The sequence below is a fragment of the Tigriopus californicus genome, chromosome 12 (assembly GCF_007210705.1).
Source record: "Tigriopus californicus strain San Diego chromosome 12, Tcal_SD_v2.1, whole genome shotgun sequence".
NCBI classification, from domain to species: Eukaryota; Metazoa; Arthropoda; class Copepoda; order Harpacticoida; family Harpacticidae; genus Tigriopus; species Tigriopus californicus.
The window spans coordinates 6,413,838-6,438,605 of NC_081451.1; the positions used below are offsets into that span (position 1 = coordinate 6,413,838).

At 41.1% G+C, this 24,768-nt stretch overlaps 3 protein-coding genes across 4 annotated transcripts in view; all 3 read left to right on the forward strand.

Annotated features, from left to right (window-relative positions):
* Positions 1-7,933: 7,933 nt before the first annotated feature.
* Positions 7,934-9,285, forward strand: LOC131891844 (pupal cuticle protein 36-like). The gene is made up of 2 exons (XM_059241517.1): positions 7,934-8,256; positions 8,350-9,285. Exons 1-2 carry the CDS (start codon positions 8,248-8,250, stop codon positions 9,214-9,216), a joined length of 876 nt encoding a protein of 291 aa, XP_059097500.1. The 5' UTR covers positions 7,934-8,247; the 3' UTR covers positions 9,217-9,285.
* An 8,859-nt stretch (positions 9,286-18,144) lies between these two features.
* On the forward strand, positions 18,145-19,021 carry LOC131891570 (uncharacterized). 2 transcript variants are annotated; one of them, XM_059241179.1, is made up of 3 exons: positions 18,145-18,323; positions 18,374-18,636; positions 18,693-19,021. In XM_059241179.1, exons 1-3 carry the CDS (start codon positions 18,231-18,233, stop codon positions 18,940-18,942), a joined length of 606 nt encoding a protein of 201 aa, XP_059097162.1. In that variant the 5' UTR covers positions 18,145-18,230; the 3' UTR covers positions 18,943-19,021. The 2 variants fall into 2 exon arrangements, with proteins under 2 accessions (XP_059097162.1, XP_059097163.1); XM_059241180.1 differs by having other exon boundaries at positions 18,147-18,323; positions 18,386-18,636.
* Positions 19,022-24,354: 5,333 nt separating this feature from the next.
* LOC131892237 (uncharacterized) overlaps positions 24,355-24,768 on the forward strand; it is a 1,258-nt gene continuing 844 nt past the window's right edge. Inside the window, exon 1 of the mRNA XM_059242027.1 lies at positions 24,355-24,393. Within this exon, the coding sequence (XP_059098010.1) occupies positions 24,355-24,393 (39 nt within the window). The remainder of the gene's footprint in view (positions 24,394-24,768) is intronic.

The following is a 24,768-nucleotide window of genomic DNA, read 5'->3' on the forward strand; positions in this document are numbered from 1 at the left end:
AGCTGATGATTGTTTTCAATTTTATGTTGAGGTATATTGCTTTTTTTTGGTTGCCCTTTCGTGTGAAAGAGCAATGTGTGAAAGTGATATTTGATCGGCTTTGTTCACATATGAAGGCAAAGATGTCGAGAAAGATTCCTCAAGAAGCGACCTCCCCACTATAAGGCAAGAAGTTCTAGTTTCACAAGTTTTTGAGGACTAACTTGAAAAGTATTGCTCTTGCTGAACTTGCCTTTAGAGTTTTATCATACTTTAATGGTTAAATGTTGTCACGAAAGTCGGTGGTGTGCTACAGGCATAAATATATTGCTCCGATTTATTCCTATTTGGACGCCAAGAGGTGTTCGTAATTTTACCCTTATAGGATTTGAAATGTCTTTTTGAACATTTTTTCAGAATCTTGGAACGTGTCTCTCGTGTTTCTACCTTTGTATGTCGGCATCTGGAAGAGGAAAATTGGAACTATCAATTTGCTGCTATTAATTAATGGCCAGGGAGCATCAGCCAAGCCACAGTGGAACTGGGTCAAGGACAAAGAAGTCCACACTATCTTTCATCTACCCAATTTTCCACTAATAAACAGATCAGGCACATGAAAATCCAAAACGCCAGCACCAAAACATTCTAGCGTACGGCCACAAGACGGGGCTCCCAATTGTCATTATTGGCATATCACTCGTTGAATGTTCTGTTGATCACGTAAAGATCCCACGAGTACTTTCGGAAATTGTCAACTGTGCCAATCCCAGCCCTAAATGAAACTCCCAGGGGCAGACGCCCTTTCACAGTAGATCAGGATTGTCTGAAGTTTGCCGGCTTCCTTAGACCTACTGCCGTGCGTATGTCTTCAGGATATGGGATGTCAATTTTAAACATGTAATGATGTTTTTCCACGAAGAAAGCAAACCAAGATCGAGTTAGGTTTGATCTTGAATTGCGATGGAGAGCAGTTTGGGCATTTGTGAAAAGAAAAGTCAATTTCTAAAAAGTTAGAAATGATTTAGATGACGAGTTGCTTGGTCGCGGAAAGCTCCACGGTATAGTTGTGTTGGATGTTCAGGTTATAATATTAGAAAAGGTATTGATCTCCACTTTTGTTAACACTACAAATCAAAATCCTAGTATTCGTGGTTGAAGTCCCTTTCAGATTCCATCCGTCAACTTTGTTCTCTGAATCAGTATTGTAATTGCCTTAGATTTACTGATCGATACTATCCCCCAAAATTCGAACCAAAAGGTGTTGGATGCCAACCGTTCAAAAATAGTTAACCCTCATTAAGAAGAGTGAGTAAGGAAACTATGGTCAAGCAAATGGTGCAGCTATTCTTGGTGACACTCTCCCCTTTTTGGTAGACAACCCACTCCCAGATTTCATAACCGCGCTCCTTTTCTGCCTCTCCTTCCCTTTCCTCGCCCCTTCCTCGAGTAGCCGTTGACCACCAAACAGTGGGCTAGTCAAACCTGCTGACCCATCTGAGCTCACCTTTCTTATAAATAGGCCAACCCACTGGGTAGACCTCAGTTCAACAGACCACTTACAGTTGAAAACATAGTCCCTTTGACATCCGATCCTACTCAGTCACAAGATTGATACCAAAAACACAATGGACAGCTTCACCTTCAACTTGTTTGCCAACGAGTTCCAACCTCAAGGCTCGACTACCAAAAGTACCCTCAGTTCATTCAATGTACTTGCCCCCGAGTTTCAACCGCAAAGGAAGACAAAGAATGCCCCAACATTGAGCATGGCTATTCCAAGTCACAAATTCAATTTATTGGCGAACAAGTTCTACCCTGAAACCAACGACAATGGCGTTATGTTTGATTGGTCTGAGACCCAAATGAACCTGCAGAATAGGTACTTGTCATTGATCAAGAACAGTTTTGTGGATGACAATGAAATGTAAGTTATAATATGTATTTTGTCTCAATAGCAATGAGTGATGTGTTCATCTGCATTTTCGGACTAGTCTAACCTATGGTCTTTTTACATTTTAGGTTTCCTAATGGTTATACCTATGGCGAGGAAGAAGCTATGCCAGTGGCAGAAATTGGTTCTACAAGTTTCACACCCAAGCTGATTCCAGAGCTCTATCATAAGGTGCCCATTGTGTTTGGCAAGTTTGGCATGGACTCGTTCGACTTTGGCGAACACAACCCCACCAGTTTTTGTGGTCTCCAAGGTTGTCTGCCTAATGCCTATTGCAACGCCATGATCCAGGCCCTTTATTACCAGGCAGGCCTTCATCAAGTGGTCCTCGGCCACTGTTGTGACATGGACACGTGTTTGGTGTGTGAGCTGTCCTTCTTGTTCCACATGATGGACCAAAAGAGCGGGAATCAATTGGTGCAGCCCATAACTTTATAAGGGCCTTGAGAACCAGCTCTGAGGCCGTTGCCCGAGGCTGGTGTTTCCTAATTCGGATTCCGTGACGGCCTCTAGCTCGAGAGACATAATTCAAGTGGTGTAAAATTGGCACAAATTCATCCTTGAGCAAATCGCCGTGGCTTCTAGGGAACATGGCAGCAATGCCTTCGATCACAGTTGTTGCCTTGAGACTTTGACAGTGACCACCTGCACCAACTGCCAATCGTGCATCAGTGTTCAAAGTGGGCAACAAATTGGTTGCGATCTAGTTTATCCTCAAGCTTCGGCGAGAATTTCCTTCGAAGACGTTTTGTGCTCCTCCCTTGAATCCAGCAAAGCAATGAGATCGGCCTGTGTTCCCATTGTGGCCATTTCCAGCCCACCAATCTGTCCCATTCGGTACAATCTTTGCCGGAGTCACTGACGGTTTACACTGGGTGCAACGAGAGTGTAGCCAGTGTGTTTTGGGAACAGCAATCCGTGCACGTGGCCAATGAAGCTACTCTCACGGCCAATGTGCACGGTTCAAAGGTGGATCAAGGTGAAGATTTGTGGGATCAGATGAGAGAACTAGATGTTTCTTGGATCCCTGAATCGTTCAAGCTTCGAAGATTGGCTAATGGCACACTCAAGGGAGGAGCTACATCCGAAAAGTCGAATGTGGTTGAGGAGCAAGTGGAATACGAGTTGTAAGTTGGACTTTGGCAAGCAATGATAATAATCTATTGAAGATGAGAGGAAACACGACTTTAACTTTTTTAAGGAATAATTTTCGTTTTGGGTTTATGAAAGAAGGTAATTTAATGGAATATTTCTTTGTTTCAGGCAATCGGTTTGCTTCACAATCGTGGATCCACAGACTGGAAAGGCGACAAATGTGGTGGCTGCCATCAAAGTGGGGACCTATAATTCGGCACGATTTGTTTTGCCGGTGAGTCAGCCAGTTATGATGAATTTGGTGTGATTGCAATCAATTCTGAACCCGTCTAAAGAACTAGAAATGAGATATTTGAGCAAGCCTAAGCGGGGCGTACGACATTGGTGTTGGTTATCTTCATCTAAAATAATGTTACACATGTTCGATCAGAGGTCAGAAGAGGGTAAAAAAAAATGCAAAATCAAAGTGATGCACATTTTGGTGCAAATTATGTAATTTTCCATCATTTTATTTTGTCTTTAAAATTTCAGGAGAGTCAATGGTACCTTTTCAACGATTTCTCCATCAATCCGATTGACAGTTCCGAGGCCACTTGGATAGATCTTAATCTGAAGGTGCCGAGCATTTTGGTTTATCGGCGGTGAGAACGAAATGAGGTCAGTGTGCCCTTCCATCCACAACCTTCCCCGTCCATTGGCTTGGACATCTTCCAACCATCCCAAGGTCATGAGGGACCTCTGAGCTTCTGTCCCTTGACGACAACGAAGTCCCTAGAGCTGGTGATCTGGTGGCCTTGGATGCGGAATTCGTCACTCTGACGCCAGAGGAGAAGTCTTCTGGAAGGAATGGGCGACTGATCACGGTCAAGGCTGCCGTGAGACTCGTGGGTAGAGTTACTTGCGTCCGGGGCTGGGGTCCGCGTCGTGGAGGTAAGAATCAAGAATCTGGCGGGTTTTGCACTGAGTACAGTACGTCAATTTGTTATCCTTTTCTTTGTAGTGCCATTCATTGACGACCACATTTCCTGTGAGGAGGAAATATCGGACTACGTGAGCAAGTACTCGGGGATATTTCCCGGGGATCTGGACCCCACCCAGAGCTCCCACCACGTCTTTGAAGAGGACCTACAAGAAGGTGCGCCATCTGGTGGACGTTGGCTGCATCTTTGTGGACAGTGCTCAAAAACGATTTCGACATGCTCGGGATCGTTGTGCCCTCGGATCAAGTGGTGGACACGGTGCACCTGTTCCATCTGCCCCATTGGAGGTTGTTGTCCCTCAAGTTCCTGGCGTGGTACTTTTTGGACAAGCACATCCAAAAAGAGTGCCACAATTCCAACGAAGATGCGGGTGCTGCGTTGGAATTGTACCGATCTATTTGGATCTGGAGGCCCAAGGAACGGTGAAGGCCACTCTAGCCAAAGTCTTAGATCAGGCTAGGTTGCTGAATTGGTTGATGCTTATTGAATAATTCAACGCATTCAAATTGGTATATGAATGACATTATAATGTAATATAAAGCGTTTTTTAATCATCAGGAACCAAGTTATCGTTAATTGGAAAACAGAAGAATGAAATGGCCATTGATTACGAACGATTTTGTGAGTCTTGGCTAATATGATTAATCAAACCAAGATTGGAGGATGTTGAGAGTGTGATGATGCTCTTGATGGTTGGGTCTCTGGTCTCACTGTGGGCAGAATAAACATTCTAATTTTCCAGCTTGCCTCGAGTACACCACCTATATCTTAGACTCTTCACTAGTGGCCCCGACGTGATTCGTTAACATGCAAAGCGAGAACCCTATCACCATGGACTCCAAGTCGACTCTATTGATGGGCGCTACGATGGCAGCAGTTTCTGTTTTAATTGCCGCCATTGTCCGAGGTTTATATTGATGTGTGGTTAGCTAGGGCCGAAGCCCTCTTTTTGACGAGTGGCATCAAATCAGAGGAAACGAAATTCATCAATGTCCTTTCGGTAATGACCGATGCCCAGATTATCAAGGTACAGAAGGTGATGACAGAACCCATTATGGGCTAGGACACGGACTTCTAGAGATATGGACTGCAAACGGAAGCAAAAATATCCTATCTCCTAAACCGCTCATCTCATTCCAAATAAGCACTTGATACGACCGCAAGATCTTGTTGAATAGATGAACTCAGCCCAGTTTGAGCTCAAACCTATGCTTATGGAACTCAGGAGACATGTTCAAAGTTATGTAGTAAACACTACATAAAATTTGAATTTTTGGCCTGCTCTTGGTCAGCTACATAAGCTTTTGACTACATAACTTTGAAACGATCGACTTTGCATGCACAGTAAATGATATAAAATTGACCTACCATTAATTGACGAGATCTACGTTTCTTATTTTATTACTTGAATTCGAAAAGTGGCTCAGAGTGGCTATGACCAAGAGCAGGCCGATTTGGCGGGAAGTTCGTTCGAGGTCCATATTTCTAGAAGTCCGTGGCAAGGAATATTAAAATTTGAAGGCTTCTCTTATAATCAAAACCAAGAAGGGAGCAATGGAAAATGTGAGGCGTTTGATCTTTGAAGAGAAACTCGAACACGGATATTCGCTACATCAGAGGTGAGCACAACTTAGTGGCGGATGGCCTCTCCCGCGCACCCGTTGATTCTATTAACCTCGATGATCCCCTCCTGGAAATTGTTCTTCAGGCCTAAGACAGTGATCCTGTACTACCCAAAATAGTGCACTCATCATGATGTCTTTGTCCAAGCCAGGTGCGTGGTTTCACGATGATCTGTGATCAAAGGGGATCAGACCCCAGGGACATCCTGGCATCCGAGGAACGAGGGAAGAATCGTGTAGCTGGACGCTTTGTATGGCCAAGCCTTTCTTGGGATGTTCGTTTGTTTGTACGCTCCTGCCTTGATTGTCAATCTTTCAAAGTGCACAGGCATCGTTTTTTTCCCCCAGTTCCCGATTATCAGTTCTTCCTGTTGACCTGGTTGGACAGCTCTCAATGGTCATCGATACATTTTTACCATCATTGATTGATACACCAGAGGCCAAAACAAAATCGTGTTCCTATACCCTCATGAAATGGGTCTCATTTTTTGGACTTCCGAACACCTTCATATCTGATCGTGGCACACAATTTGAATCGGCCTTGTGGACTGATCTGTTACTTCACATTGGCATCAAGCAGAAGACTACTACCGCATATCACCCTCTGTTTAATGGTATGGTGGAGAGAATTCATCAGACCATGAATGACTATCAAATCCATGATCCCCAAATATCATTCATTCATGATCTCGTGTCTTAACAGTAGTGATGCTCAACATGCGAAACTGCATAAAAGAAGACTTGGGGCTACTCTCCTGCCCAAATAACTTACGGATTCACTCCTAAATTGCCAAGTCTCATGTTTCAGTCCTCCATTCCGAACTCAGAGCGGATAAAAAAAAGATATTTGCGAGCTAATCCTTGGCATGACCCAATTGGGGTATGCTGAGCTCAAATCGCATGGATCTCCACCCACGTATCACAACAAACACTTGGACGATGTTAATTTTGGGTTTGTGCGCAATGAGGTGCACGTGGGCCTTTCTAGACCCTACCGGGGCCCATATCGAGTCAAGGAGTGGTTTGAGAAACATTTTCTTTTGGATATTGATGGCGTTCAAAAGGCAGTACCAATTGATCGGTTGAAAGCGGCCCATGTTAGTCGTGACAATCCAGCCTCGTGTCTGATTACCCACGTCACTTCAAGTGGACTAAATGTTCGGCCACCAGTGTGCCTTGTTCTACAGTTATTGTCGTTACTTATTTCTCCTTGTTCCCCTTTTCTTTGTTATCAATAACTTTCCCGGAGCGGGAGGGGGAGTGGTGTGGTGACGCTCTTGCTGGTTGGGTCTTTGGTCACACTGTGAGCAAAATAAACATTCTTATTCTCCATCTTGCCTTGAGTACACCTCCTATATCTTAGACTCTTCAAGAGTTTGGCAAGTTCTACCTGACTCAGATACACCATCATATCACTTGAATGATATCTTCTCGTTCCCTTTTTTTCCTCAAAGCAGTGTAGTGAGGCCTATGATATTGAGTTTTTGTTTGTGAGCGTCAAATAATCAGTCGGACAGCTCTTTTTCTGGACTTTTTTCCAACCTCATAATACCTTTTTGAAGCCAAGGACTCCAAACTTGGACTTGAAATGACAAATCTTTTCATGTGTTCACTTTATTTGCTTCAATTGAAATAAAAGCTAAACGAGGCCCTGAAATTTTCCAATTATTAATGCAGTTCTAAAATATTTATCAAGGAATCGGGGAAAACGATCAAGATGTTTACTTGAAACCAAGCCCTTATGGGGAGAATTAGAAAACATTTGCTTAAATTGTGTATTGGTCTAAACACTCTCTAGAAAGTTTAATTTACTAACTTGTCAGCACCCCTGCACTTTTATTACATGAATTTAGCAATCGTCAAGCATATCACTTAAAGGTGACTACTTTGATTTTTTATTATATTGAAACAGATGTCCCAATCTTCTTTTAGGGTTCAAATTCAAGATTGATCGACAAGGTTTAAGCTTTTAGCCATGAACTTGGGAGACAAAGAATCCAGGTGTTCACAGACTGTCAAAGAGATAAACAATCCATCGAGACAAAAATGCCGGGAATGAATGAGATCATTGTTCAAGAAGAAGAACCAGAACAGCTTATCTCTTCCGCAGAATTGCGACTCACAAGCCACATCAATTTCCTGATGATGTGTGCTCAAGCTCATCATTTCAGGATTCATGCTGTCCATTGCCCTATGCACACGTCTTCTATACACTTGACGAATCTTCCTGGTTCAAGGAGCCGTGTGATTGACGCTAATCCCGCGTAAACTGACCATTGGATGCCTTCCCTGTCTGGTAATTATAGATCACCTCAGCCCAAAGAAACGAACACATCTGATGCTACTACCGATGATGCCATCGAGCCGCCTTTTGGCAAGGAGGTGGAGGATGTGTAGGAATGAGAAGTCTACGAACACATACAGGTGATGTGGTGGTAGCAACTCTGACCGGTGAAGATGTTGCCCATGGTAAAACCTGATTCTGATCAGAAGAGTGAGGATGAGTATTGGCTTATTTGGAGCAATGGATATATAATGCCAATCAGAAGTGTATCAAGTCATCATTGCATCTTCTGTCTTTGGAGAAACAACTTTATCTCAAATCCCTCCTGCTATCACAATGAAACAAGTATAAAAAAACTAGCTAGTAGCCCTTGACCCCTAGACCGCCCCGAGACCGCCCCGAGATATATAGGATCAAATAATGTCTTTCTTGTTCCAGTTTATCGTCCTTACAGCCTTGGCCATGGCCTTGATGCCCAATGCCCAGTTCCCATATGTCAGGGATTCCACATCCTACGCCAACGTTGTGGGCAACACCAGATCGGCCGCCACCTTGGTCGAGCTCAAACCCATTGCCATTGTCCGCTCCACCTTCAACGGTCCCACTGGCGAGAATCCGGACTTTGACTTCTCCTACGAGACTGAGAATGGTATTAAGCAGGAAGCCACTGGGACAATGAAAGACATTGGCGGCACCGAGGTGATGGTCATGCGGGGTAGCTACAGCTACATTGACGAGAACGGAGAAGACGTGCTCGTCTCTTGGGAGGCCGATGAAATGGGCTTCCGAGCCGAGTCTGAATCCCTGCCCATTGCCCCCGAGATTCCCTTCCCCGATCAAGCAGAAGCCGTTGCGGCTCAGATCCGATTTGCTCAGGAGGAAAGGGCCCGCAGTGCCAACAGTGGTTCATCGGCCTCTGACATTAGTTACGCCCACTCCAACTCACAAGGGCCTCAAATCCCTACCGTTCGAGCCTCATCCAACACTGGAGCTGGCCGTGCCCCTGTTGCCGTCCGCGCTCAGGCTTTTAATCAAAACACAGAAGCCGGTCCGCCCGGACCTAAGGTCTTTGCCGCTCGTGCCTCCAATGGCTACGGAGCTATCGGTGCTCCGGCGCCAATTGTTGCTTCAGCCCGTGCTCAACCTCCCCTACCTACTTACGGTGTCCCTACCCGTGGCATTGCCTTGGCCGAAGTGGCAGCCGAGCCTTTGCATTCTTTCACGGAGAGCAACAACGCACGTGTGACTTCTGTTCAAGGCAAATCTCGCGAACAGCCTTCTTACGTGCGATTCCTCTTGGAATAGGGGGGGATTAGGGATTTGGGCGGAGAGATTCATGCTGCCCTTATTTATCATTATTCCATTTTTGATCATTTAATGAAAATAGAGTACGCTTTTGTCAACTGGTCTCTCAGTTACTATTTCTGTTATCAGTAGGCCGAGGATTGTCGGGTGATTCAGCTTTCTCTATCTTTTCACTTATTTGGGCACACATGGCTTGAACTGCCAATTATTGACCTATTTGTTACCTTTTTGACCGTTTTGGTGTACATCCAATCACCTAAAAAGTCATATTTGACCAATTCACAACCTTTTTACACTATGACGATTGAAAATTCGATACATTTTTTTCATTTTTTTTATTGCAAAGGAAAAGTGAGGCTTGAGGTAAGTCTTGTTGATCAAGTCAATTTTGCCTCTAATACTATTTGGTTTTCTCTTTTTATAAATTCATATTGTGACAGTAAGTAGAAAATGACGTCCGTTGGAAAACACTTGAAAAACCATATTTGGCTCATGAAAAATCAAGTTGCCGCCGTTCCAGGTGTGGTTACCAGGGATGAGAAATTATTCAAGTCCATTTTCTACCAGTTGGAGGAAAATCGTGGCAGAAAATGGCACAAATTGGTCCAAAATAAGTGGCAGAAAATGGCAGAAAGTGGTAAAATATGAAATGATTTTTTTTTAATTTTCGATCATCTTTTCCTAGTATTTACGAACACTTCCGTTACTTTTTAAGCCTACCCGTTGTAGGCTTGACACGCTGGGATGGATATTTTGCATTGAATGTGAGATAGCAACCACTAAACGTCACTGGAGTGTGATGGAGTTTGAATTTTGCCACCGCGATCGATATCAGTCAGGGTTGCCATTGGCCTAGACTTTTTTGAGTCAAAATGACAACAATTGCATTTAAAAATGTTGAATCGTATTCAATAGGCATTTTGATGACGATGAAAAGAACTATACTTATTGTGGCTAGGCTTTGGATACTGCCAGTGGTCTATGGATACTGTTATTAATTCAATCAAACCATCAAAGTGCTAAAATATCAATATTCGAGGAACATCTTGCTTTTCAGCCAATGCTATACCAATTTGCTTTTTAGCAAAGGACGCATGAAAAACTGGTCCAAAGCCTTTTTATCTTTCTTGTCTTTGATACCTTTTAAAATCAAGATAGGCCATTCCAACCACTGGCGGCAATTTTTGACCACCTTCCAGCAATTTCTGCCATTATCAGCCATTTTCTGCCACTTGTGGCATAAAGTGGCAGAAATTCGATCTATCTCGATTTTTCCCATCGCTGAAGTGGTTACCCTTGCGTTTGGTGGGATAAAATATCCAGCTGATACCGGTTACCAGCGAAGATATCTTGTTGTGCACGATCTCTAGTTTTGTTCAAAGACCGGAAAATCATCTTGCTACATCACAATTGTCGGAGCCCCGAAAAGTCCTAGTATGGAAGAATCGTACCGAAATCATTGTCTTCAAGATGAAAATTCTGATTTGACTAAGAAGGAAAATCCTAATCTCATTTTTATTACTTTATTGAGAGCATCACCTTAGAACTAAATGGTCCTGCACTGTTTTTATAAGTGGCATTAGGCCAGACATACAACAGAGCCTGGTTGGCCAAAAATGATTTGGTTTTTTGGTATCTTTCTTTTTCACGGTTTTGACATTTTTCTATCTGCGTTTCACCACCTTTCTTGATTATTTCCATCACCTTTTTTGTCGAGTCCTAACCTCGATTCTTGTATACGATTGTCTCCTCTCCTCTCGTCTCACCCGTCTCACCATGGTGGTTAAAAAGCCTTTTGAGAGAAATACGCAAACCCATCTTAACTGTCCTCTACCTCACAAGAACCATAAGAAGTAATTCTAACCTGATTGATTTATAGATTTCTAGCTAAAATTTAGCGCTCATATGGCTATTAGCTTCCAAGATTTGTTTGGATATTTCTGTCAATCTTTAAAAAGGCTTTTGAACCACTGTGGCAGTCTCCTCAATGGTGAGACGAGAGGGGTAAGCTGATCATCCAAGAATCCAGCTCTATTCATGAGTAAGGACGGGCAAATTAATGAAAACTAATTTCTATCACCAAAGACCACTTTTCGACACATGTGCAATTTTCACTTTTATTTTCACATTTTAACGTTTTTTGCACTTTTTTTCACATTTTTCTAAAACTGTTAATTTTGTTAGAAATCAAAACCTTCTTCTAGCTGAATTTTGAACAATTGATGTCAAATATTAAATTGTGTAGGCCCAAAGCACTTTTCATTTGATTGAGACACAAGAAAGAATAGAAATGAAACAAGCCAGTTTCAAGTCAAGAGACAAGCTAAGCACGGCGCTAAGATGGTTAAGCAACCCCAAAAAACATAACATAACTGCCTTCCTTACGTCCTCCAGGCTAATTGTGTTCTCTTTTTGAGGAAAAAAAAATCCAACTTTTCTTTAGTACGATCAATGTAAAAATTGGATCAATGTTGCAGTTATACTTCTGGAAAACGAGAAAAAATTACCAAGAGGGAAGGATTCCTTGACCCAATTCAAACCAAGTTGTTGATTGGGTCCAAAATTGATGCATAATTTGTTTTTAAGAATGCACTTTTCAAATTCGCACTACTGTGGAAAACGATGTTATTGTCCCCAGTTTTTTCCTGCACCTTTTGTTACACATTTTGGGCTTACTTTTTGCGCCTTTTTGTTTCTAAAGGGATTTGCTATTTTGCTCTTTTTGCCCGTCCCTAGTCATGAGGCAAGCAAATCCCTAATACGTACTAACGTGCTTTTGACATTTCAAACTTTAGAATTTCGCAATACCTTCACATCTTTCTCACGGAACCTAGTTCCGTACTTGTTTTGGGTTTTGGGTCGTACATGGGTCGTACATTCGCCTTCACAGCGTTAAGAGGCTGCGTGAGGCGTAAGTCGTCATACGGCGAAATTATTGAGTTTGAGAAGTCAATATGTACACCCAGGAAATTATCACAGCTCTCAACTTGCCCAATATCAAGTTTCCTCTGAGTCAAACGGTCTATTTCATTGTGTTAGAAGAATCAAATTTCAGCAACATTCTGGGAAGCAGTGCTAAGATCAAACATCTTTCAAATCCTTCGCTGCTACAGGAATGCCTTGCGACAATTCATCATCCATCCAAGTCAAGTTTCTGATTGGGCTGAATTCAATAGGATTGTTTGATCATGCCTGCGTTTCCTCGGAAATTGTGGAATCCTCCAGTCCTCTTGCCCAACAATATTTGTCCTCCTTGACCGAATTCGAACACACTCGGCCCACAAATGACTGACACTGTTTTGCTTGACCTCCCTTGATTTTTTCACTTGATCAGTTCAAAGACTCGTCAAAGCAGCCAAATAATCAATTTGATTGACAAATTTGAACGTGGTGTTCAAATATTGAACTGAGTCTTCTTAATATGAAGAATCCGAAAATATATCGTTAGCTCGGTTCAAATAAAATACATAATATGTAGGTACGTCATTCATTAGAACAATGGCAATTTTTTCTTGGTGGTTGACACAGAAGTGAATGTTTGAGCTCCTCCTCATTTCATGAGCTCGTCTCATAACGGACCTAAAGTACGTTTCAGAAGGGCGGTGAACCAAAATTGAGAAATGTTACATCAGTCGAAAAATGAACTTTAGAAATATGGGCTGTGAACGAGCTTCCCGCCAAATCGGCCTCCTCTAGGTCTAGGTCCAACCAAGTTCATGTATTGAACCAGATATTGTGGTCGTGTGAAGTGCTCATTTGGAATAATGTGAACGGATTAGGAGATAGGAATTTTTTTACTTCCGTTCGCAGTCTACATCTCTAGAAGTCCGTGCATCTTGTCACCAATTTTTGTCTTTACCAATTATCGAATACATCAAAACTGAACTTCTCCTTTTCTCCTTCAACTTTTCACCTCACTTTTGATTCGAACACGGTTTCAAACGATGCACGATGATGCATTTATCAAGAACATCTTGTTGATATTAGTCATAAGTGCATAAATTCTAACATTTTTCACTGCAATTTTTGAACTTTCTATCCAATTAGCAATAGATTTGTATCGTTTTCCTGATTTTTTATCTGGATTGGGTGCGTGCGTGCATGAGCCAAATGAGAATTGTCTCATTTTGACATTTCATGGGATCAGAGAGAAGAAAAAAGAGCGAGCACCTATGGGGTCCATAATGAGTCAGGACAGCTGCAATTCAAACCTGAACGAGATGTGGAAGATTTCGTCTGTTTCGACTTATGGACTTGTCAAACTGTGGTTTGAGAGAGGGATCAAAAAGATGCATATTAAAGATTAAGACTCTAAGGAATGCGAAACATGACGATGCATTTTGACAAATCCAGAGGATTTTGCAATGGTTACTAGGTGTTGAGAGATTGACAAAGAATTGGTTTTCGAGACAAATCGTTTGCCAACATTCACTCAATTCTTTAAAATAGCTTTCAGTTTTTGGTCTGATTTTAAACTTTCTAGAATCGTTAATAGATCCTTAATGATGAGATCAAGTTTTTTAGGTTTCTTCCTCACCATTAATGGCTTAATATGGGTTTGGAATTCCACGTATATAATTCCTTCTCAACTTCGAACTTTGAATAATTGAGGGTTGTGTGAATATTTTCATGTTGACTCTGTTCCTCAAATTGTTAAAACATAATTTTCACTTTTTCTCTCAATTCCAACTTCATACTGCTTCTGGTTCGTGTTGCTCTTCGCTGTTGCCTTTCTGTTCCGCAGCGGATTGCTCCCAGAATTCTTGGAGGAGGTTTGGTCTTTCCCGTCCACTTCCTCAGCTGCTTTTTGTTCCGCGGCACGGCTTGAACCAATGGCCAGGAACCGTCGAATGACCTGATCAGGATTCTTCCCGTCAGAAATGCACTTTAATTTCCATTGCTGTAATACAAAGTTTTAAGCAATTAAGGTCTTACTAGAGTTTAAGTAGTTTTTCTATACCTTAGGCCTATCCTGCCTTGACTGGCTCGGCATTTTTTTTTTTGCAGAACTGCAACATATCGTCACCGGAGCCGTTAAATGGAGCAGGCTGGGCGATGACCTTGATGTGGGAAACTTCATTTATGAAGATCACCATCCACATCGAGTGGGCATTTGCCTCGGCTATTTTCTATCCGACAATATCCTAATTAAAACAATGTCATCGTGAAGGCATCACTAAATATTAAGAAAATGTCCACTTACCCGATAGTGGTTCTTTGTCTTCAAACGACGTTCATTCAGAGCGTTGCAGATTCTGCCAAAGATCTGGGCACATTCACAAGGCCACTTCTTTATCACAAATTCCCCAATGAGGTCGGTGAACTCGGTCGGCAATATGTGGAACTGTACTCCCCTGACGACTACTGGTAGCACCGGGCGGTTTCGAAGTTCCCCCGACCAGCTTTAAACTCGAGGTTGAAGGCATCGTTGGTCATCTTGATGTCATGACAAATTCCCCGGGGGGGGGTAGGCCCTTCAAATCGCGGCGGTCAACAATGGGCAAGTGGTCTTCATTCTTAGGCAGGTGAAATTTGGCGATAACGCCAGCTTGGAAATGAGCCCGCGGGTCGGTATGAAGGGCCTGCGGGGTGCATGGGTCGAGTCAGCTCGACGGGGATTTGCTTGGCCAGCAATCTGGTACCATGGACTTGGCTAGGGAACCCTTCGTGGCAAATGTTAACGGGGATTTGAAGTCACTTCCTTTCTTTCAACAAAGCTGGAAAGCGACTGACATGTACGTGAGGCAGGCTGGCCAGGTTTTTTTTTTTATCAGCCAACTCGTTTTCACGCTAGCTCGTGCAAAATCGATGCTAAAAAATGCTAATTGGAATACGAAGATGCTAGAATAATACTAATTTTTTTAAGAAAAAACAAATTCTTAATGGTAGATATGAAGATATCTACCATTTCAAAATTCAATTATATTTGGAAGGGTATGATCAGACAAATTTTGAGGCGTTAAACGATTCGAAATGAAAAACACGCAGTTTTAAAGAAAAACCTCATTGTAAAAATGGATGCAGTTGTGTTTTTGATATTCTCCTAATTTGGAACAAGGGTTTTGATACACAATTAAAAATTGCTCTTAACGTCAAAAAAGTTCTTCTTGGGTGAGATTAGATCATGAAAATAAGATAATTTGTCTTTGTTGCGTGTATCATACTTTAGAGCAAGTGCTGCAAAAAGTTTCTTTTTCCATAAAGCGCCATAGTTGTCTACCTTTGCTTCTTTGAATATGCTTTCTAATTTTTGAAACTTGTGATTTGATTTACCTCAAATATGCGAGGGGAAACACTTTTCGGAGTGCCATGAAGCTAACCAAAGTGTTTGTTTACTTTAAGAATACAATGAAGTTGACCCATACTTACATTTAATTAAAGATTGCGACTCGGTCATTAGACACGCTCTGACCACTTTAATTCTTGATTTGTATTAGTCCACCCACAACAGTGCTTGCTTAATATAAAGCAAACAGTCCAATGTAAATCCCTTTGTGGATGAGGCGTATCAATTTCATGCATGGGATGGCAAATTAATCCAATGAATGCACATTGTTAATACCGCCAAGTTTAGTTCCCTTTTTATATTCTATTTTGCTTTTCCTCCCTTTTGGGCATTTTTCAGTGAGATAATGCTGGGAAAATGCTAAAATGCTAGACATGATTTCGCAATACTTGGACCATGCAAATATTGCTAGTTTAATGCTAAAAGCCAGATCAATAGAAATGAGACAAATCCGATCCTAGCGACCTGGAAATAAGGCAAATTTTCAGAAATTGGCATCGAAAAATGCTACTTGGCCAGCCTAACGTGAGGCTCGTGAGCTAAGTCGCTCAAGTTGATTTCCGTTCTTCACCCTAGCTTTTCCAGGGTTTCAATTGGTTAGTACAAAGGTACAAATCTTTACTTTAACACGTAAACATTGTAAGAAATAAAAAAAAAACACTATTTAACTTATATTTCATGTTCGTTTTATTAGTGGTATATATATAAATATTGTGTAACCATGGATAAGTTAAATGTGATTCAGTTCCATCGTAAGAAATTGAGGCTATTGATTATTTTGCACCAAAAGCTCGTTGATTATCTTTTTCTTGTAAGAATGCGGGTACGAAGTAATGAATAGCATTCAAATTTCAAATCACAACCGTACATTTTCCCGAAACCATGGCGAGGACATTGAAGTTTGACAGCGGTGGTTATCTTGCTTAGCGGAGGAAGAAGTGGTTTATGTCAAAATAGGATTCATGACAGCAGCACTAAGATATATATAAGTGTAAGGTGTTGCCACAAGAACGACCAACGACAAAAGTAGGTGCGGATTATTTGATATCATATCATGTATGTCTTATTGGGATTTAGACAGAACCTGGATGCACAGCCATCATAAGTGGAGTGCAGATGAAACTCTCATTTGAAATGCGTCTTGTAATGGGTTGATGGCAGACAATTGCAGCAGGCATCCAGTTCAGCAACCATTTTCTCTAGACTTTTAGATCAAACTGGAGGCAGCATGTGGCCACCCATATTGGCCAGGAGATTCCTCCTGAACCCATTTGAAGCTTTGGACTATGAGACCAAGGCCATTTTGACCGGAACAATGAACGGATGGAGCGAAAATTCTTTGAGGAAGATTTGGCCAAGACCGAAGCCAAAAAAAGGCCAGAAAGGATAAAAAGGCTCGAAGATACAAGCACGAATTGTCGTTTGAGGACCTTTGGTACCCGTTATGCGAATTACGAGAATAAATGCTGAAATATTGATTTTCATGGTGAGTGCAAGCGTTTGGCTTGCGTCATGGTTATTTGTGTTTACTTGTAGTTTCTCGATTTGAATAATTTAGTACAAGGCATAGTGTAAACGCCTCCGTTCTGATTTTTCAGGTATCTCTTTGGTCGAGTGTATGAAATATCTAATTTTAGCTTGATATGACACATCCCACCCTTTTGAGAGTTGCAAAAGCATGATGATGATGATGGTGATTTATTTCCGGAGGATTAAACGTTTCATAGTGGAGAGACATTTGATCAAACTATGTTCCACCATCCCAAACCCTCAAAAGCCTCAGGGCCGACTCTAAAGTTTTATGCGATTGTTGGAAGATCAGTCCATTGTCACGCGTCAAAGAGACAGATAGTTTCTAATGAATATTTGGAACTGATCCCATACTTGGACTATGAGAATGGTTTCCCTTTGTAAGAGAAAAAATTTCCCTCATTATATTGTGTTGAGTCAAGGCCGAGAATAGCAAAGCAAGGTGAAGATCAGTTCTGTCATATGTGAGATCTATTGCTGGCCAACGGGCCAACCTTAGGGCGTGTCCCACCTAGTCTTCTGTACCATTGATGTGAAGGCACTGAATCACATTCATCCTGTTTGACTCGCTAAAACTGATATTTTTTCTGCTTGAGTGAACAAATACGCTCTCGGCAAAAATAAGGAACGTCTTTCTTCAAATGTAAACCGAGGAGAAATGAAAGATAAAGATATAAAAGCAACGCCTAAATAAATCAATAGAAATAGTGGAAATGGGCATAAAAGGTTAGAATGGATACGAAGTATCGAGTATATATAAATGAATAAATAGCAGAAAATTATTCTATTTGTTAAGTGAACATTATTTTCTTCTCACAGAGAACCAATTCTGGTGAATGTCTTTATTTCTAATTGTTTTAAATGTAATTATGGAACAAACATTTTTCTGAGATGGGGGTCCAGACTAATGTAAATCCTGACTTATTTTTGGATCATTCAATTGAAGACTTTGAACCCGAGCTGACCTTTATGGGTTTAGACCCAATCATCTGACTGATCAACGGGATGGTGTCCTGAAAGCAGAATTCATTAGGCAATCAATATCCATGGCCCACTTCGGTTTGTGTAACTTATTATAAAAGTGCGTTCCCTGCCATTTTTGGGCTCCTCACTTTGATTAGTCTTCATTTTCAATTTAGCAAGTGATTCACAACGACCAATTCGTCTTCATTGTGGTGGTTTTGTTTCCAATTTGAAAATGGCGTCGCCTCAAACCGCAACGAATCTCACGAGTGTTCAAGTGCGGCCAGATTATCAGCACTATGGGCTCGCGATCCGCAACTACATCAAGGTAAAACATTGGTGAAATGCAAGCAATTGTTCTAGTCCAATCAAACGCAGTTCGAGTTCCAGGGACGGAAATCCGATTGCGTCTTGGTATGCGGGAATCGGGCCTTCAACCTTCATCGCTCCGTGTTGTATTCGTCCACGGGATTGATCCAAGGGAAATTCATGAGACGTTCCAACAGGGACCCGATTGTCGTCGAAGAGAGGTTCACTGGTCTGATCGAGCAATGCCTGTCCGTGATCTACAGAGGACAGGGTATCTTCACTTGCGAGCAGTTGCCACTGTTCTATCGGATGGCCACCGCTATTCAGTTGAAGTAAGTGAGCCATCAATCTACGTATTTGTATCAGTACATGTTCCACGTTATTTCAGATTGGGCGTGGCATATCACTCTCTCCATAATCCGTCAGACATCCCTATGAGTATTTTCAAACCCTCGACTGAAGCACAAGAGAATAATGAGCCCACTCCTGCTGCCAATTGCTCTGGCCAGAATAGCGATTTCCAAACTTCAATCGATCGACCTGCTTTGGCGCGGTTGGACGTCAATTTAGGCCCAGGCGACCCGATCGCTCCGAGACCATCCATTCATTATGAAGATCTGGTTCCCACCTTATTTTAGCCCCACCCAATGTGATCGGAATGAGAGCTAAGCACGTGTCTAAATGTCAAAAGTTGAATAAACACAGACGATTACACGATTAGTGAACGTCAATATGAATTTTGAAAGCGACCGATTACATTGTGAGCAAGTTGGAAGTCGATGAACCAATAGATAGTGCTAGTACAATATCTTTGACGGATATGAAAAACAAAGTTCATGAAATGGCCAATCGAGATGCTAGTTTTTCAATATGAAAGATTCCTAAATGTTCAAGCAGAAACAATTCATTTGTTTTACCTCCATGATCTATGTTTCTGAAGCAACCAACGCATCTCGAAAGTGCAAGGAAATGTAACAAAAATTGTAACGCAACGATGAGGCATTCGGAATTTCGTTTCAATCTCCCAACAATGTGCTTGAATGTGGGCGACATGATTGCACCTTCACGTAATCGAGGTGACTCCGACACCGCTGGACAGAGGCTTGTTTCCTCCGTTTCAGTCAACTGCTTCCACCACATGGATGAAAATTGTCCCATCATAACCCCTCCAACGTTTCGTGCTTAAACTTGTGGTCGGACCACTTGCTCAAACCTGTTTTATGAACTGTGTTAGAGAAGAACAATTGCTTGACACAGAGTTGTGTTAGGGGCTTCCACTCAAATCTGAATCGTTGACACTGTGTCCAATTTCTGTGCCCTAGTTGTCCTAGGTATCTCAACTGAGAATGGAACTTTTTGACCGCCAGCAACAGCTGATACAAGAACATGGGATAGCACCGCCCTTGATCGATCTCTACGTATAGGTGGTTATGTATGGTTTTAAGAAAACACCTCTCTCGTGAAGAGAAGCTTGCGCAAGTCCCCTTTTTTTCTCTTCAAACTCGCCGGCATGATATAGCGGATTCATACCAATTGTTCTGACCAACTGAAAGATGCCTTCCTTTGTACCGTTATCAACTCGTGCCAATGGCCATCCAGTTGTCTGTGAGAGCACGCTCCACCACACATATTTCGAAGAACATTCAATTACGAGTAAATCGACCAATTTCAGTGTCACAAATCCTCAACTCAACTATGCTAGGACTCGACTTGAAATGTTCAGCATTTTTAATTTTTTACTTGATTAAACAAACGATCAGCATCAAGGAGGAGCGGTATCCGTATAGGGCTGATCAAGTGAACGCCTTCATAGACAACTGACGATATTCCATGGAGTAAAATCAAGACATGCCCAGCCACACTGCGCTGTGCATGCATTGGATTTTGACATTTTTTCCATTTTACATGCTTGTCTAGGCAATTAGCATTGTGGTATTGAGCCAATTTGATAGTGTGTTCACTGATTAACACCAAATATGCTCATTTAGTAGGGTTTTGTAACACAACTCGCTCAAAAGCATTCGATTATTCAAAATTCAATGGGCGAATGGTGGGAGTTGATTGTGATGTTTGTCTTAGTTCTCTCCCCCCAAAATGCCCAAAATCAGGGTGCCGGACCACATTTTTCCTTGAATTTCCTTTATTTGACATCCCCTATAGAGACTGTTTGTTTCATAATGAGACATCTTGCGGCAAAAAAAGAAAGATAGTGTTAGTAAACCCTTTGCTAACGTTTGTTCTTGCGTCGTTGCAAAGAAACATAATCAAAAACCCTAGACTTAATTTGAAGTTGATGAGTTAAGAGTGATGTTTTCCAAGAGTATGGGTTAAGAAATTGGACTAGATTTCTTGGAAAAAAAATCAATTCAGTTTTCTGTATTGTGGCATTATTACTTTAAGATGTGAAACATCAAGATGAAATGTATTTCAAAAAAGGTAAAATATTAAAAGGCAGGCTCCAAAGTTAAAAAATTGAAAAGTTGAACACTTTTTTATGATTATTTTTTCAATTGAGTTCAAACAGTGTTATTACATACTGCTTTATCCGTGTCACTAAATCTCATGTTGGCTGTTGCAAGTTTTACTTAAGCCATTTTCCCAGTTTATTAGAATATGCACCCTCCCATTGGTCTAAATTTCAGATACCATGAACTAGTTACTCTTTTATTATATTTTTTGAAGACTTGTTAAAAGGACATTAGTAACGAAATTACAAGTAACGAAATTCGGTAATTCTTTCCTCTTTTTGAAAAAGGAAGTGTAACTCCGTAACATGTCAAAATGATGTAATTGTAACGACCTCAAATCTGAAAGAATTACTCGTTACCCTTTCTTTTTTCATCTTCAGACTGGCCTTTTAATTTCTAGTTTATCTCATTGTATGATTACCGGATGGTGGCTGTTGACCGGATATTTATTGTAGAAAGGTGGAGGTATATATCCAGAGGAAAATGACTATGGCCAGTGCGATGGTGGGAGCAGGAGTAAAACATAAATGGAAATTGCTATCGGTGACTAGAATATAACACTCATGACAACTGAGGAAGCTTAAGGCTTAACAGAAATCGTCAGTTTTTGTTATTTCCATTCAACATATTATGAACAATGAAAGTCAGGTTTGACAATTGTGGTTGCTCTTGACTACTTTATGAGAGTTCTTGGTTTCAGATCTTGTAGCATTTGCTATTGTTTACATCTTCGTAATCAAAATTCACTGGACTGAAGACCTGATTCAGTCCAATTTCAAGCAAAGTAAAATCTCTCTTTGGCTTGAGTATGATGCATCAAATTTCCAAAGTCTACACATTTCCACGACTTGAGGCAAAGGCTTCTAACAATAAAACTTGTCTGTCTTGACAATGCCGAATACAGTTTTTCCATCATGACTTGTGCGACATTGTTTCAAACCTTCGAAAATCATTTCCCCATCTGCGAAGGGTTCGAATTTGAACACCTCAAAAACATTTTGATGCACCACATTTTGAACTCTTATGCCAAGATTAAATGCCAATGCTCACTAAGGAAAAAGTCGATAGTTTTTAAGTTTAGGTTATAGGAATGTTTGAAGCCAAAAACACATTTTTTTAGAGAAATATGGTCTTGATGGGGCAAAACGCATAACATATTGGTCATCTAAATTTTAGGAATGGTAACGAGTAACAGCTTTACATTTCTTTTTTAAGTAATGGTTGTGTAAAGTGGGCCAAGTTCAAAGCATGAACCTTTACAAAGAGATTGTTTTCATATTTTGCACTTTCATTTGCAAATATCTTTCTGAATACACTTGGCCAAGATTAGGATAAGTATGCTAAATTAACAACCATTGATGTAGTTCAAGTTCATTAATGAGTTCCAATCAGGATTGCAACAAACAATTGTAACCCTGAAGGCAGGGCTGAATATCCTTAGCAAAAAGGTACATAACAAATGACTCTTTGAAGTATTAAAGGGCAAAAATTTTACCAAGTTGCATTATTAATGTTCCTTGGTGCATACATTTAACAGAAAAAATATTCAATTTAGGATTATTGGAAACCAAAGCTGTAATTTTTGGGAGATTTGGTCAAAAATCACCTGAATGTTTAAAATTGCCCCGAAGTGACAAGATATTTGAACTAAAAATTAAAAAAAAGTCTACTATTCACTCTCTTTTAACTATCTCACATAACCTGAGATCATTCATAAGAAATGCAATCACTTTTATTTGTATCTGTCTTCACATGATTTCAATAGTTTTGAATGAATAATGTACTCCCTGTCATGCTACGTCGACAGCTATGGGAGGATTCAAGTGGTTTCGGTCACAAGTGTTATTGTCACTGGGCCGTTCTGGCGGCACGGTTGCGACTAGCTGGAGCAATTACATGTTTTCTTATTTTTTTCTTTTAGCACTACCGTGGCGTTCAAAGGGAAGTCCTACGGTTGGTCCGGCACTATTCTCAGATAATTATGCGACTTATTTTCAATTATATTCAATTGCTAATTGCAACATATAATTAGGTGCTAATAAACGGGGGCAGGAGATCAGGAGCGATCCTAACCTTGAATTGGAAGGTGCGTTGTCCTCACTTGAGCCACTTGGACCCGGCTTATCAGCATCCAGTGAATCAACAGTGAGTTGATCCTTTAACGGTAGTGTGGGAGAAGAGCCCTCGCTTTCGTCTCAATGTCATTGGGGGTATCATCATGACCTGCATTCATTGTCCAACGAATAGGCTCCCACATCTCCTGCAGGTTTCCCGTCTCCATGCAGAAGTTTCCAAAAGAGAGTGGGAGGATTGTGCGACATTGTGTGAACTATTGATTTGCATAGGTTCTGGACTTCAGAAATGAAAGATGATGATTGATGACCCAAGTGACTTAACGGGAGAGGGAGCTAGTCATGCTCGTCGTTGAAGCTCCTACTAGTTAGGAGAGGAAAAGGTGTCCCATAGAATTCGAAAGAAGGCAATGGCATACCCAAAGAAAAATCAATCTGAAGATTGGCAACGACAATTGAATTGAGCTCATTTCAACTTCTGACAGCCGGCCGTCCGGTCAACCATGCTCTTTAGGGGAAGAATATAAGTAAAGAAATCATACTTAGTGAAAAAAACACATGGGATTATATGGTCACCACGTCGGTATAACATGTAGTCAGTGAGGCTGGAAGAAAGTTGATGGGTCCTTATGAACTTTTAAACCTAAAATTGCCCACGTTGGCCTAAAACTTTCAAAGAACGGCAGTGTTTCGAATTGTATTGACATATCCTCAACATTTCCTTTAAGCTCAATGATTAACCTGTACTAACGATATTCCCATATATATAGCTCGAAGTTTGGAATGCTCTGACTTCAATTACCTGACAAGAAGGGGGTTAAAAGTTGCAAGATGCATATTCAACATGTTGCCCTATCCAAATGACCTACTTTTTAGTTATCAGTCCGTCCACATATGGGTGCATTTGCATATTTTCTTATCTGATAACAATACCCACACTTCACAACGCCTAATGATTAAATAGTTTTTTAATGCTCGTATCCTGGAGGAGCTAGAGCCATTTCCTTAATATTTGACCTTAGACCTGATGGTTTTAGCCACACTCAGGACAGCAATGACCAAGAGTAGGCAGGATACTCAAAACGGATCATTGCTGGGCATATCTTAGAAACACATTTATGATGAGTTATATTTGTGGAAGCAAATCATTGCCTCTTAGCATTTATTGGTTGATTTTATGTTCTCATTAACTTCGTCAAGATTTGCCAGGCCATCCATTCCTGTCTGTAAAAAAGAAAAAAAAATCCATATAATGTTTCCACATTGGCAAAGCTGATAATTCGCATATCAGCAGAAGCAATTCCAATCCCAATCCCAATCTCGGCAATCACTTCCGAAACCAACCCAAGTAGCAATTTTCCAAACCAATCTGCCTGATTGTCACTCCCTGACATATTGGCTGACAATTACTGGGTGGTGGCAGTCGTCCTGTTAAACCAGATGATACAATTAAATGGCTGAATGCAAATGGGACTTGCGTTATCGTAACCCAAATGCATGAATTTGAAAGATGAAGATGAAGGTTCGTTTGAAATTTGTCACAACAAGCGTAAGTATGCCAGGTATTGGAAAATTTCAAACTTCACCCCACAAAATCTATCTAGTCACACTTTCCTTAGAACTACGGTAGTAGTTTCGGCATATTTCTACTCTTAAATCTATATAATTTGCGTTTTTTTTTAAACTTTTTCTGGATCTAGGGTAATTTTCTTGAGCCGAAATTACGAGATTACGAAATTACGAGAGATACAGGGATTTAAAACTCCATGGCAATGGCGGTTGGCAAAAATCCTTAATTCTTGGTTTAAGCTAGGAGATCCTGACATCTTTTGCAGGCGTAACTAGCTCTCTCGTTTCAACTGCAGGTCATCAAAACGAAAATCAGAAGGGAACCTCAATATTAAAGGCTGAGCTACACTCTCTC

Excerpts from the sequence above, each read along its gene's own strand:
- LOC131891570 (XM_059241179.1), top strand. The coding sequence starts at position 18,231 with ATGGCGTCGCCTCAAACCGCAACGAATCTCACGAGTGTTCAAGTGCGG. Across the intron at positions 18,324-18,373 it reads CGATCCGCAACTACATCAAG|TTCGAGTTCCAGGGACGGAA; the intron begins GTAAAACATTGG and ends AATCAAACGCAG. Across the intron at positions 18,637-18,692 it reads GCCACCGCTATTCAGTTGAA|ATTGGGCGTGGCATATCACT; the intron begins GTAAGTGAGCCA and ends ACGTTATTTCAG.